General features: G+C 31.3%; 2 protein-coding genes across 5 annotated transcripts in view; one reads left to right on the top strand and one right to left on the bottom strand.

The window, feature by feature from the left end:
• Positions 1 to 15,729, bottom strand: part of LOC143247543 (cytochrome P450 3A8-like) — a 68,225-nt gene that overhangs the window by 19,227 nt on the left and 33,269 nt on the right. The gene's annotated exons all lie outside the window — the stretch shown is intronic.
• LOC143247548 (cytochrome P450 3A19-like) overlaps positions 1 to 15,729 on the top strand; it is a 51,081-nt gene that overhangs the window by 27,918 nt on the left and 7,434 nt on the right. The window contains exons 2-7 of one of the 3 annotated variants that reach the window (XM_076495821.1): positions 8,396 to 8,492; positions 9,122 to 9,174; positions 9,779 to 9,875; positions 12,888 to 13,015; positions 14,108 to 14,345; positions 15,490 to 15,632. The exons of 1 other annotated variant lie outside the window; for it this stretch is intronic. In XM_076495821.1, the coding sequence (XP_076351936.1) occupies positions 12,902 to 13,015; positions 14,108 to 14,345; positions 15,490 to 15,632 (495 nt within the window). In that variant the 5' untranslated portion in view covers positions 8,396 to 8,492; positions 9,122 to 9,174; positions 9,779 to 9,875; positions 12,888 to 12,901. The remainder of the gene's footprint in view (positions 1 to 8,395; positions 8,493 to 9,121; positions 9,175 to 9,778; positions 9,876 to 12,887; positions 13,016 to 14,107; positions 14,346 to 15,489; positions 15,633 to 15,729) is intronic. One more of the 3 variants, XM_076495822.1, reaches the window with a different exon arrangement.

The following is a 15,729-nucleotide window of genomic DNA, read 5'->3' as shown; positions in this document are numbered from 1 at the left end:
TTATGTTTCAACGTCATCAACGGCAGTGAGTTAGTTGCAAGGTCTCGCGTCTTATTGCTTTTTCGAATCACCGTCACGTCAAACATGTTCGCCCTTTCAGCCGTAGGGGCGTTATAACGTTACGACTAATCCCACTATTTGTTGGTAAAAGAGTAGTCCAAAAGTTGGCGGTGGGTGGTGATGACTAGCTGCCTTCCCTCTAGTTTCAAACTGCTAAATTAGAGGCGACTAGCGCAGATAGCCCTCGTGTAGCATTGCGCAAAATTTAAAACAAAACCAAACAATTGTTACTTTTGTTGGTAGATACATATCTTTTGTACAGATTCAAAATTCTCGTGTAACCACTTGAGTAGGTAATCCCACGAAAACTAAGTTATTTCTATTAACTCCTTTTTGGGTGATGTGTAATTCACCCAGCTCTTACTTACGAAAGTTATTCATGAGTAATTAATCTATGTTGAAAACATATGCGTTTAAAAACTTTTGCAGATTAGCGGTAAACATTACAAGACCTTGGTGCACATCAGGTTTTTTGAATTAAGTGTTAAAATTTTTTAAAGATGTTTTCATGATACATTCTTGGGCATCAGAGCCCTTAAATTTTACTTGAACTCTGACCTCCTCATAATTAGTTTCCTTAAATGTGCTTTGTTTTTATTGTCGAATAGGATAGACTTGATAGTTCATGTACACACCGTGAAAAAGTTATTTTCAGTTATCAGAACTTTATATTAACTCCAGTAGATGTCGATAATATCTTAACTTAATGTTGTTCTCCTGAGGGTCTAAAATAATGTGATAACACTCAACATTTTATCATTTTCTTTTATATCTGAATTTAATTATACGTCTCTTACGCGTGAGATGTAACGTTCAATAGGCCTGAAACTACCAAATTCCACTTGTTTAGTTTTAAACCCAGACTCGTTCGGATGTATATAATGGTTATATATTCTTGCGACTAAATAAGCCAACAGTACAAAAAAAAAAAAAAAGTAAAAAAAAGAGCGTGACGAAGTTGTGCAAAATGAGACAGTTAAAATAAATACTCTAAAATACGGTAAAATAAATATGATGAAAGAGAAAATAATAAATATTCTAAAAATATGCTTTATGTAATGTTAGACTCAACCACTTATTTAAGTAGAGCTTCGAAAGATGAAAGTAAGAAAAGGAAAAAAAAAAAAAAACGTTTTTTGCATTTAATAGGGAAAATGTTAACGCTATGAAATTAGCCTAAATACTAGCTGGTCAAAAGTTTAAGACCATACCAAAAAAAAGACCTAAACAGGGTAGGAAATACCTAACAAGATGTCTCAGTAGTGAGTTGCACGGCCGTCATTGCGAATAACTTCAAACATTCGCTTTGATATGGTCGATATAAGCGTTTGCAGAAGGCTGGCTCGAATGTTATTTATTTTTTATTTCCCTTTTCTTATTTTCATATTTCAAAGCTCTACTCAAATAAGTGGTTGAGTCTAACAACGCAAAATGCATTTTTTTTCTTCATGTTCATTGGCCTTAAGATTTTGGCCAGCAGTGTAAATACCATTAAAGATAATATTGAAAAAGCTGTAGGAGAGATTGACGGGTTTAACCCAACAAAACTAATGACCTATTCGAGAAATACAACAGATAAGTACGAAAAATTAGCAAAGCAAGAAAATACTAACGAGAATAGTGTGGTGAAAACAAACTTCTATGATAATTTATTTGTTTTTGAATTTCGCGCAAACCTACACGAGGGTTTGTTTTGTTTTTGTTTTTTGAATTTCGCACAAAGTTACTCGACGGCTATCTATGCTAGCCGTCCCTAATTTAGCAGTGTAAGGCTAGAGGGAAGGCAGCTAGTTATCACCACCAACCGCCAACTCTTAAGCTATTATTTTACCAACGAATAGTGGGATTAACCGTCACATTCTAACGCCACCACGGCTGGGAGGGCGAGAATGTTTGGCGCGACAGCCTACACGAGGGATATCTGCGCTAGCCGTCCCTAATTTAGCAGTGTAAGGCGAGAGAGATGACAACTAGTCCTCACCACCCACCGTCTATTCTTAGGCTACTCTTTTACCAACGAATAGTGGGATTTGATTTACTTATTTTAGCTGAAAACACGATGTAGTTTATTATTCTGAGGATAAGTTTAAGGACGATTCGAAATTCTACTTGGTCATAAACGAAACACAATGAAGTCTTGAATTTTTCTTGTTATTTTTATGTTTAACACACTTACACTGAGTTTACATATTTTGGAATAAGTGCAATGTACTAAGATTAACATTTATAAGTTTTGAACACCTGTTTTTGAAACTAAACCTGAAATAATACAAAAATCGTGTTTAATTTTTTTCTCAATTAATGAAATTACAAGAAATAATAATAACAATGATTTGTTAAAAATATGAATAACATAAAAAATAATCAATTCTCAAGTTTATGAGAAAAAGAAATAAATAAACGATTTTCACTATTTCCCGATCATATCGTCATAAGTTTATCAAATTAGACTTTAAATTATTTAGAAAAGAAAATATTGTCTTGCTAAATAAGATTTGCTCTTATTTCTAAAAGCGAAAGTTTCATGGTTAGTGACTCTGGTTTGAGCGTATTTTAAAGAATCTCATGGATTATGCAATTTAGCCATTGACACAGATAAACTTGGATACGTATACGTCTGTTTGATCTGAAATATCCATATAATATACTTACTTGGTCTTTGTTTGTGGAAACATTTTAAAATGACCACATGGTCATTGTTACTTCAAATAAAACCGATCATGAAAAAAGTCCTTAAATTCATTATTGAAACAAATTAGTAAAAATAGTCCAAAGTGAAGAAAACTTCGATTCATGCGAGATGTATGGAGAAAAGGCAGCACTTTCACTGTGTTTGTAATTCAGTCAAACTTCCATCAGAATCAAAGAACTCTCTCTAGCCGGAACTAGAACTATTTTCAACGTTCAGACATCCCAAACATATTTTCTAGTCTGGTAGCTAGATGCCATTCATAAAGGGAATATGACATTAATCAGGAATTGAATGAAAGTGTGGTTGTTAGTCTGTGTATTGTTAAAGAGAAATGTTATTATACAACTAAAATAAAGTGAATAATGTTGATGTGATCTTTGTAACGCTGGGACTTTGTACTTTATCTACTCTTAATACTTGACGTGGAAAATAGATATGCATTTTGATTCGATTCTATTTACAACACTTCATTTTGTAAATTGTTTAACTTATTATAAATACTACATATGTAAATATCAGACCTCTTCTTCACGAGGTACAATAATTGGTCAAGCATTTCAAATATTTCAGACACCTTGGATTAGGACTATTTCCTCCTCGCTTTGTTCGTGGACATTTCTTTGAATAATTCCTTGAAGTTTGTGACTTCAAACCTATTGGATAAGACAGCTAACAATACTTGATAAGTTAGGGTTCTCAACTTAAAAAAGTGTTTAATGTTAATAAAATCGATCGTTTTTTAAAGGGAGAATATTATGAATAACTTGTTTGTTTTTTTCATAATATGAACATTTCAAGCGTCTGATATGTCTCTTATGTTCTCTTCCCATTATCGGCAGTAGAGCAGTAGTTGTAACACACGTTTATTAAATAGGTTCTCCTATGGAATATTTCAAAATAACCGATATTTTAGGTTAATTCTTAAGTAGCTGCAAAAAATAAATGTGTCTGATTTTATCTTTACTGTCCAGATGTTTTATTTCCTGATTTAAATGTATTGCTCGTTAAATGTGTCGTTGCTATTATCTTTCTTTGCATGATTATGTATTTCTACACTTAATTTATTGTAAATATTCAATTTTGCCAGTATGCTTTCTTCAATCTTATTTTTATAATCCTTGTGACTTCAGTTAATATGAATCTTTTAATTTTTTTACTCTAGTCTTTTGTCTCTTATAGCCCTCAGGTAAAAAATCCTATGGCATGGACACATTGTTCTTACAAGTTCTAAATCTTTTGTAATGTAGATATACTGAATAATATATATATAGCTGCTTAATAGTATCTGAATAAGTAAAGTATTAGGTTAGATAATAACACGTTGGAACTAACCAGAAAATTCACATTTTAACTCAACTTTTATTTCAACTGAATTATACATTTCTAGTGTATTTTGTGGTACAATTTTAAAGAGACTTTTCAGCATATTGAATTGTAAGTTTCCCTACATTTAGTTTGTTTTAATTCGACATACCTCATTGGGGATCATCACGTTCTGTTTGTGGCAACAGCTGGCTGTGTGGAAACAATATTTATCCGGAAGTTTATCAATATTTATAAAGCACATCAGCATTGTTATTCATACTTTTGTGACGTCAGAGAAGAATTATGCATTCTGTAAGCTAAAAAAAACCAGCATGAAATAGGTTAATAACTTCAAAGTAAGATATAAACATATTTGTTACTCTTGATTTTGGTTTTATTTAACCTTAAAAGGAACGCTGTTCCTAAGTAACCATGAGAAAGTACATCTAGTTTCATGAGGTTATCTTCGTATCCGAGAATATATTTTAATTTGTATAGATAAGACCTGTTTTCAGCTATACACATTGACGTGCGTTTCGAAATAAATACAATTGATTCAAACTGGTTTACTTAAAAGCCTTCACGTCTGTAACATTATAATTAAAAGTCGTTTTAAAAGTGCTCATAATCGTGTTGTCAATTTTTATGACGTCTCCAACTTTGAACAAGATAATTGGTCATAAGTCATGTATACATGTATAAATGATCCTCAATCATTTACACTTTGCTATGACTCCATTTAATATGAAAGATTTACTTTTTCTACCCTAGTTATTTGTCTCTTATGATCCTTAAATAAAAAATTCTAGAAAGGTCTTTGCTTAAAATTTATTCTTTCAGTGGATTATTTTAAACAATATAGGTATATTTGTAATATGACATAGGATGGGTAAATTAAGGACCTAACATTTCATGACTTTAAATATGACGACGTCAGCTGCTCTTACAAGTTCTAAAGATATTGTAAGGTAGATGTACTGAAGAATTATTAAGTTATTTGAAACCAAAGTAGTTGCTCAATTCTGTGTGAATAACTAAAGTCACTTCTATTGATAGTAGCTCGTTGGAACTAACCATAAAGGTTATTAACATCACATTTTAACCCAACTTTTATTTCAACCGAAATTACACATTTCTCGTCGATTTTACCGTGCAATTTAAAAGAAACGTTTATACACATTGAATTTTAGGTTTCCATACATTTACCTTGTTTTAATTCGACTTATCTGGTTGGGGCTAATCACGTTATGTTTCTGACAACAGCTGGCTGTGTACAAGCATTTTTCATCTGGAAGCTCATCAACCTTTCCAAGGCTCCCTTAACTTTTCTATTCGTACTGTCATGACGTCAGTAAAACGTGCACATACCATGAATCACGAGAATAATTATGTTCTTTATAGGCTATAACACAGCAGGACGGGACATATAAACTTCAAATGTAAGAAATAAAAATATTTGTTTCTTTTATTTTGGTGTCATTTGATCTTGAAAGAGAACACTTTCTGGGACTCTGCCCAAATATTGTTTGTTTGTCCGGTTTTTCAATTTTGCGCAAAGCTAAACGAGTGTTATTTGCGTTAGCCGTCCCTAATTTAGCAGTTTAAGACTTGGAGGAATACAGCTAGTCATCACCACACACCGCCAACTGTTAGGCTACTTTTTAATACAGCAATATTTATTCATATCATTATAATCCTTCCACACATCTACAATAGTTTTACTGATCTTTAATTATATTCATTATTTTTAATTATTATTTAAGAACTACGTTCTCTTTTAAACCCAAATTCCTCTTTCTTGGTTTTCTCTCTCTCTCTTTGTTTAATTTTTCTATTAATATTTTTCTCATTCACATAATCTGCGACCTTTCTCTCTTGTCTTGTCTGTTTATTATTGTTACGTACTAAGTTTCTATGTACGAATATTTTGTTCTTTTAAACATCTGTTTTTATATTATTTTGGTGTTCCAGGTATTTCTCCTTATTCTCTCCATTGTTTCATATCGATGCACTAATTGTTATATTGAACTGTAGTCTAAAGTGAAACTTATCTTCACAAAATGTTTACACTTCTGACACCACTAATATAACATTGGGTGTGTTCTACTGGGTTAATGAAACTATTGTGAATTACAGTACACGTAATAATAATGAATTAATTTATTTTTTTCAATAACGTTTGCTATATTCTAGATGTAGCAGCTGTCTCTGTAAATCACTGACCAACACTGAACTCAATGAATCATAAACTCAACAATTCTTTCAATCTACAAGTATAGTAATATTGTGAAAGTTACGTCTTCATTCATAAAAATAAGTTTACAAAAATAACAACATGACCCAGGTACGGCCTGTTATAAAGTAGTACTACAACTGAATTAAGTCTAAGTTGTAGAATGAGAAAACAAAGATACTTCACGTGAAAGTGTTTCAAGTTAAAGTCGGATGATAAATGAATAAATTATAGAAAAGTGAAGATAAAGGTGGGTAATGTAAATGGCTTATAGTGATAGGTAAAATGTAATACATAACAAAACAAGCAAATTTACAATGAATAAAAGAAACGATAATTAATAGCTAGAGGTACTTTGAATACCTGTGTATTAAATACGCTCGATACATTCACGATTGTATGTGTATATGATATCAACACATGCACCTTTATAAACAACAAAATTACAAAAAATACTCTAACCGCCAGGTGTCGCAGTCACACATTATAGAAATATAGTGAAAAAACTACACCAAATAATAACCAGTGAAGATGATGTTGTTGGTCGTTACTGTTCTGTTGTTATTCGTGGTGACGTGGTTCAGGTAGGTGGTTTTACAGACAAGTAGATAGAAACTGTTTTGTTAACAAAACCAAACTAAGGTGATGACACAATAGGAAAAACATTAACCTAATTAGTGATTAAGTAGAAATTACTACCTGGTGAGATGAATGAAATAGATGGATCTATCAAGAATCAGAGGTTTCCTGGTTTATGTAGGTATTACATTGATTTTGTAACAAATGTAAAAACGTATTTAGAATGTGAAACTTGAAGGGTTTTAATTCTGAAACTAATACAGAAGTGAGATTTAAATATATTGATTTTTAATTTTCTAATTACATCTAGAAATATTAAAACACAATTTGAATGTTTCACTTGAAAGGCTCTACTTTAGCACATTTAAACATCACATAATTATTTTATCCTTAAAGTTCTTATTGTGTTTCCAGTTAATACGAATGTTTTAATTTTTTACACCAGTTATTTGTTCCTTACGTCCCTCAGATAAATAATCCAAGAAAGACATCTTAATAACTTAAAAGTAAGACATAAACATATTTGTTACTCTTAATTTTGGTTTTATTTAAAGAGAACACTGTTGATGTGAGAACGTGAGGAAGTACAACTAGTTTTATGAGATTATCTTCGTATCCGAGGGTTTATTTTAATTTGTATGGAAAAGAACTGTTTCCAACGTTACTCATTAGCCTGCGTTTTGAAAGAAATACAGCTGACTAAAACTTGTTTACTTGAAAGCTTTAACTTCTGTAACATTATAATTAAAATTTCTATGACGTCACCAATTTTGAACAAGAAAATTTGTCACAAGTCATGTATATAGTGAGACCTCAATCATTTCCACTTTGTTGTGACTGCAGTTAATATTAAAGTCATAATTTGTTGACCTTAGTTATCTAACTATTCGTTGGCAAAAGAGTAGCCCAAGAGTTGGCGGTGGGTGGTGATGACTAGCTGCCTTTCCTCTATTCTTACACTGCTTTGCGGGAAATTCAAAACACAAAAAAAAACTTATCGCGCTCAAATAAAAAATTCTAGAAAGGCCTCTGCTTGTAATTTAGCATTTCAATGGATTATTTCAAACAATATACGAATATTTGTAACATGACGTAGGATGGGTAAATTGAGGACTTTCCATTTCATGATTGCAAATATGGCGACGTTTATTGTTCTTTCAAGCAAAAAGATACTGTAAGGTAGATGTACTGAAAAATTATTCAGTTGTTAGAAACCATTGTAGCTGATTAATTTAGTCTGAGTAAGTAAAGTAATTGGTTTTCGTAATTACTCTTTGGGACCAACCAAGAATATTATTCATTTCATATTTTAACTCAGCATTTTAACTTTTTTATGTTGCTATGTTAGTTTAAAAGTAGAATGTAGGCACATTGAATTGTATGTTTCCATACATTCAACTTGTTTTAATTCGAATTATCTGGTTGAGAATCACCACGTTATGTTTGTAATAACAGCTGGATGTGTGCAAGCATTTGTTATCAAACTAGTAAGAGTGACGTAACAGTTTTGTCTTCTTCTACCACAGGTGGCGACAGAAGAAGTTGTCTTTCTTTCAAGACCTTGGCATTCCAGGACCAAAACCAAACCTTTTCTTTGGAAACTTGAGAGAATTTCAAACCAAGGTTTCGAAACAATATACTTGAATTCTAATATTTGAAACAAAATTCGAGAAAATCTATTATTCTAAGTTTAAATGAAGTTTCTTGGAAGTTCAAAAATTTTTAAAAAATCAACGAATTGGGAGTTTTGAACTATCACATGAACATGTTTGGTTTCAGTTTTGTTTAAATATGAAATACAACAATTAAACCATTTTTACGACTTATAATGTTTCCTCCCAAAATCAAAGTTTACAGAATAAGGATATTGGGATTTCAACATTTTAAAAACCAATTAAAATTTTGTAAAAAATGTAAAATGTTGGCTACGAAAAATAAGATATAATAAAATTCTTTCGATAGAAACATTACAAATAAATAGTTTAAACACGAAACGTGTGTAAAAGATCTGTTTACAATTAAACAAAAACAAGGACTTGTTTTAATAGACTCTACTTTGTAGAGTAAATTGTGCTTGTACTACAGGATTAATAATTGTCAGTTTGTTGGCTCAAGCTTAATGATTCTCAGAAGTGTATTGGAAAGACAATTAACTTTATCATACTTGTTTTTGATGGATTACAGCGTTTGTTAAATTTTTATTTTATCTTCAACATACATAATTAATGTATATATTTTTCTCTCTATTAAAGGGTGCTATTAAATGTCATGAAGAATGGATAAAAAAGTATGGGAAGATTTGTGGGTAAGTTGTTTTTACAGCTTTCAGAAAATGACTAAATTATTAACGTGAATTTTTATTTATTTATATGAGCGCCATCTATAGAACATAATTTCAAACTTTTCTCTAACTTCATTCTGTAAAAGCTAGACTACATCAAGTACAAATATTATAGACAGGTTTTCATTTATCTCTACAATAAAGACTATTGGTTCTTTCTAGGAAGTAACACGTATGAAACTGGACATGAATTTATATATATTTGTTCTAGTCTGTTGTTTTACAAACATAAATAAAATATTAAGAACAACATAAATGTGTTTAATATGAGGCTATATCTAACAAATTGAAAGAAAAGGTAAAAAAATATCTTATTTGTGTTACTAACAAACTAATCATATGTAACACAGCATTATCCGAGATAGATAAAGATAATATATAATATACTAATACACATTTCTATCAGATATTTGCTTGACCCTTGACCAATAGAGATCATGTCTTAGGTAAATATCTCTATCAAACATCCTTACACAATGTTAAAAGACCCCAAACAAATTAGAAAAGGTCCTGTTTCACATATCTTCTAGAACATCTGTTACTAAACACTGCATAATTTATTTCCTAGATACTACTTCGGACGATTACCTATGATTATCGTAGCGGATTTGGACCTTTTGAGACAAATTCAAATCAGGGATTTCCAAAAGTTTACAAGTAGACCGGTAAGAAAGCGCCACCTATAAACTAATTTGAAAATCACATGTTTATTTTACAAACAATGTTACACTTGTAACATTTTAAACAACAAGGGTGTTGAAAAGTGACAGTCTATTATAAGGATAAAAATGTGTCAATAATTAAACCATAACACTAAAATAACTGACAATTTCCTTTCCATAACTAGTTTAGTATATTCTTACAGAAGTTAATCAGTTACTTTTTAATTAAGAATAAATATACAAAAATAAATATCTGTCCTTTCGACGTCACGGACATCGAAGCCGAACTCTAGTATTCTAAGTCTGCAGTAATACTTCTGTACTGTTGGGACACACACATGTTGCAAAGTCTAGTCTTGAATATTTTTCGCATTTTCATACAGGTGTTATGTGTGAAAGTTTGATAAAAATCTAATATTATATAAAACATTATGCACCTGTCTGTCTGTCTTTCGGTAACACAATGAAGTCCTAGCAATATATTACGTAATTTAAGTAGTTTGGCTTCCTGTCAATTATAAGCAAAAAGTCTACTATTGATTGAAAATTAAAGCTATACTGGAGTAAAATATACAAAGAAATTGAATTTTTTGACAATTTGCAAAGATTTTTGTTTTGTTTTGTTTTTAATTTCGCGCATAGCTTCTCGACGGCTATCTTCGCTAGCCGGTTCTAATTTAGCAGTATAGGACTAGAAAGAAGGCGGCTAGTCATCACCACCCACCACCAACTCTTGGGCTACTTTTTTACTAACGAATAGTGGGGGTAACCGTCACATTATAACGTTCGAACCCGCGACCCTCGGTTACGAGTCGAACGCCTTTATACGCTTGACCATGCCGGGCCAATTTGAAAATATATCTTTGTTGAATTGTCAATTTACGACTGAAAGGACGTAAATATATTTTAGCAGACATTTTATGTAATGTATTGAAAGTTTATAAAAAGGCCTATCGTTAAGTCGTATAACATTATTTATTGATGGTATTAAGTGTGGTAAAGTTTAGCCCTTATTCAACTAAACCAAAAGTCTACATAAGTTACAGTATTGATTTACTTCGTTATCAAATATAATTTGTATTTAACAAAGGCTTAACTAGAGTTAGGACTAAAAAAAGTGAAATTGTGGATTTAAGTGCCTGCTAAAATAATTCTTTTGTATTACTAAATAAATGCGAATTAAAAGACTTACTGTTGTACTTTATTAATTTGGTCCCAGATGTTGTGAGAATCTCTGCTAGCATTTTTTTTATTAAAACCAACAATAAACACACAGAAGAATGGAAGATACGAACCTATCCAAAATAGTAATTGCAGTCGTACATCTTACACGATCAGTGAATCACTTAGAAAAATGTCTACCAAACATCCATAAACATCATTACTTTTTGTTTCTCAATATGCCCCTATACTACTTTACGTCTGACTGTTCAGCGGTAGAAATGAGGGCTTATAATGCTGAAAATAAGGTTTTGGTACTCGTATTTGGTAGAACGCAGACAGCCCATTCTACAGTTCGCGCTTACAAGACACAAATCAAGACATTTATGAAACACTTTTCGACGAAACGTAATTATTGAGTTAACAGTAAGTGGTGAATTAATGTTCTTTAACCTGTTGACTGTCACGTATTTCAGCTGCTACAATACAACTCTAATGCTTCTTCATTTTGTAACTTTCTTCGTGACGCCATTTTGGATAGAAAGTGAAACAATGTGTAAGTAGGTCAAATGCATGTATGGTGTTGACATCTAGCGTTGAAGTTAGGTAGTCTTGAGGACGAATTAACTCGTCCGTGGCACTGTGTTACCGATCGGCTTGGACGAGTTATCTCGCCTACGGCACTGAACAGGTTAAATCAGGGGTTTATGTGGATTTTCCCAGGTGAATCTGGTAATCTTACTGACTTAAAGCACTAAAACTTAAGCTAGATTCGCGGCGGAGGACAGAGAGCAGATAACCTGTCGAGAATCTTTATCCTAAAAACAAGTATTTTAATGTTATAATTACTGATTATTAGGATAATGAAATAAACAATAAGAATAAAGATTTTAATGATACCAACGCCTTAAACAGTTTATTCATAAGACTGCTTATAATATTCTTTACTGTTTATTAGGTGAACTTTTAGACGGCCCGGCATGGTCAGGTGGGTTAAGGCGTTTGATTTGTCATCTGAGGGTCGCGGTTTTGAATCCCTCAACGCAACAAACTTGCTCGCTTTTTCAAAGGTGGGGGAGTTATAAAGTGACGGTCAATTCCACTATTCGTTTGTAAAAGAGTAGCCCGAGAGTTGGTGGTAGGTGGTGATGACTAGCTACCTTCTAGTCTTACACTGCTAAATTAGAGACGGCTTTGTGCAATAAACCAAACTTCTCGACTATTTGTTACTTTCTTCTTTAAAATATTACAAATGTTGTCTATCGTGTAGTTTTCAGTAACTTTCATTTCAATCTTCATCTTTACTTTAGACGTGTTTTACTTAACTAAGCTGTTCTTATAATAGTTGTATTATTATAGTTATATTATTATGATAGTTGTATAATTATAGTTGTATTCTTATGATAATTGTATTATTGTAGTTGTATTCTTATGATAGTTGTATTATTATAGTTATATTCTTATTATAGTTGTATTTCTATGATAGCTGTATTATTATAGTTGTGTTCTTATGATATTTTTATTATTCTAGTTGTATTCTTATATGATAGTCTTATGATAGTTGTATCTAGTTGTATTCTTATGATAATTGTATTATTGTAGTTGTATTCTTATGATAGTTGTATTATTATAGTTAGCTGTATTATTATAGTTGTGTTCTTATGATAGTTGTATTTGATAGTTTATTATGTTATATTCTTATATTGTATTATTATATTATTATAGTTGTATTCTTATGATAGCTGTGTTATTATAGTTGTGTTCTTATGATAGTTTTATTATTCTAGTTGTATACTTATGATAGTTGTATCTCATGAACAGCTTAAACGTATAAAATCACTCTTATCTCCACAGATGTTAATCCCTGGATGTATTCAGCCTTTAAAGAATTTCAAGCACAATTTGTTTACAAACGTGGAAAACACTGGAAGGAAGTTCGTAGTCTCATCACTTCAACCTTCAGTTCCAGTAAGATGAAACAGGTAAGTATTATATTTAGTCTACAACTTAAACATTGTTTTAACACGTTCTTGAAACAGTAACTATCGTCAGACACTTCTTACATACATCTATATTATCATCTTTTACACGTTTAAACAATACTGTAGAGATTACAGTGTGATAATACAATTTTAATTACAAATATAATTTTGATGGGAATAGCCTTAACAATATTAAGGAAAAAATAGATTTATTTTTCTGGTTCATTTGTCCTTTAACTTATCCAACCTAAGTGTTGCTGCTCTAGAGGCAGGACAAAAGAAGAAAAATATTTTAGGTTGTATCTACAGAAATATTGAATATAAAATATTATAATAATTTCGAAGACGTCTCTGGTTAAAGAACATATAGTTATGTTTAGTTTCGGGATCCGTGACATAGATAGCACCATAAACTGATGAAACAAGAATATAAAACAGAGGATAGCTACTAAGATGACAAGTCGATAGAAATGGTGTCATTCGAGGTTAGGTCAAAATTTCTGACCTTGTTTTCTTGTTAAAAAAATAGCATAAAAGATGTAGAGGGCGTTCAATTGAAGTCTTTATGGTTGTTTAAAAAATGATAATTTTAATTTTTTTTCGTATTTAATTGTGAGAATGGTAAGATTACAGGACACGGATATACATTTGGTAAGATAGAAGTTATTTAACATAGCTTTATTTTTGAAACAAGAAGGTTGGTCTTTGAACGGGTCCCCTTCAAATGTGTTAGAAGCAATTACTTTAAGGGAGGTTAAGGGAAAGTTTGATTACTATTTGAATTATAGGTGATGACATCGAGTTTGTCAGTGTTTAGTTTAATTTAATAGGTAGGACAATCTAGATGGACTAGATGGTTCTTTGCTGCCTTTGATGCAATGTTACATAATTTAAGTTTAACGTTGATTAGTTTTACTTGAAATAAAATCAGGTTTGTAATTTTACAGATAATCTTACGTTAATATAGATATGTATAATTTTGTAATTATTATTTTTATAAATAATTAATATAGTAAGGGTAATTCTATACATTTAATTTTAGAATTCTTGTAATTAATTATACAGTCTGCAATAAACTAATTTGGGTTTCAGATGACACCAATCTTGCAGAAATGTCTTGAGGTCCTAATGGAAAAAATTGCCCAAAAATCCCAAACAGAGGAAGACTTCGATATATACGAGATGTACCAAGAATTAACAGTTGATGTCATTGGTCAAACGGTTTTTGGAATCCAAACGAATGTCCAGCATAATCCAAACAATCCATTTCTAACCAACTCCAGAGCTGTTGCCAACACTCAGACTTCCGGGTTCTTAATATTTTTATTACGTATGTTTGAGTTAGGTTTAATTTCGTTCAAAAGATGAATTTTGGTTCTTTGTTTCCACCAGTCGTTTATTTTTCCAGTTTGTTTTCCAAAGTTAAATATATCCAATAAACAAGAGCCTGCTGTATTACAAACACATTTTCAAACAAAGATTAGAAACTGCAGGGTGTGTGACATCAATGTCTAATATACAATCAGCATAATAACTGAAAAATAGACTATCGAAAATAAAAGTATCGAATCCTCACATTTGCGGCAATTGTTATTACACCTATACAGTACTAGTAATAAGAATACACCACACATATATATCGAATAACGATCTTAATTTAATTAATGTATTAATTAATTTCATTTTATCTTTCTTGCTGTAAGATATCACAAAATATTTAACATTCCGTTAAGAATTTCTTATTAAGCAAAAACATGTGTTTGACTCTGCACGTGTTTCATAACTCCTATTGAGAGTTCACATAATTTATCCTTACTCTCAGTCTCTTCATAAGACAATATGAAATATCCATTGTAAAAAAATCAATAAAAATATAGTTAATGTAACTGAATAATTCATAAATTATTTCGTAATCTCTAAATTTGATTTGAACCAAATTTTAATAAAACCTCAGATTTTACAATTGTAAAGTACATAATTGAAATACTGAAGATCCCATAATTCTTATTACGTTGGTTATTTTGTATAGAGCAGGATACACAAGAGATGGGATTTTAAGAGGGAATGAGGATCTTGTAAGAATGAAACTTCGTTTTAAAAATGTATATCAGAACGCCTGGAATGGGTATTAACACCTTCATTGTCAAGCAGAGAACAACGTTTCGACCTTCCGAGGTCATCTTCAGGTTAACCTAGGAAGGTTGAAACGTTGTTCTCTCCTTATCAATAATAATGTTAATACCCATACCAGCTGTTCTGAGATACATTTTATTTCAAATGGGTTTCTCGTCATAAAGGAAAAAACTCCGTTTTAACGCTTCTTATGATATACATAATGTCAACTTTTCAAGTTCTGAACAAAATTAAATTACTTCTGAGCGGAGCATAAGTTGAATGTTTTAATCTTTGTATGTAAATAATTGTTCATATAGAAGTTTCAATGGAGATTTACTAAAAAACGACCTTGATTTTAGTGTGTTTTCCTGAGCTATATAGCATCCTTTATCCATTGCGAACACTGGTGGATTTCATATGGCATCAGATATTCTCAACTCCAGGAAGATCCTTAATCGAAGGAGTTACGAAAGTAATAGAGGAAAGACGACAAAATCCAGCTGTAAGAACGTTTCTGTCTTTCATCATATAGATAATAACTGTTACTTTTACTAAATATTCGGGAAGAGACAATTCCAAGTCAATTAGTCATAAACAAC

Source organism: Tachypleus tridentatus, chromosome 3 (assembly GCF_004210375.1).
Source record: "Tachypleus tridentatus isolate NWPU-2018 chromosome 3, ASM421037v1, whole genome shotgun sequence".
In the NCBI taxonomy this organism is placed as follows: domain Eukaryota; kingdom Metazoa; phylum Arthropoda; class Merostomata; order Xiphosura; family Limulidae; genus Tachypleus; species Tachypleus tridentatus.
The sequence above is the reverse complement of the archived record's forward strand: the minus strand, read 5'-3'. Positions and strand labels throughout refer to the sequence as shown.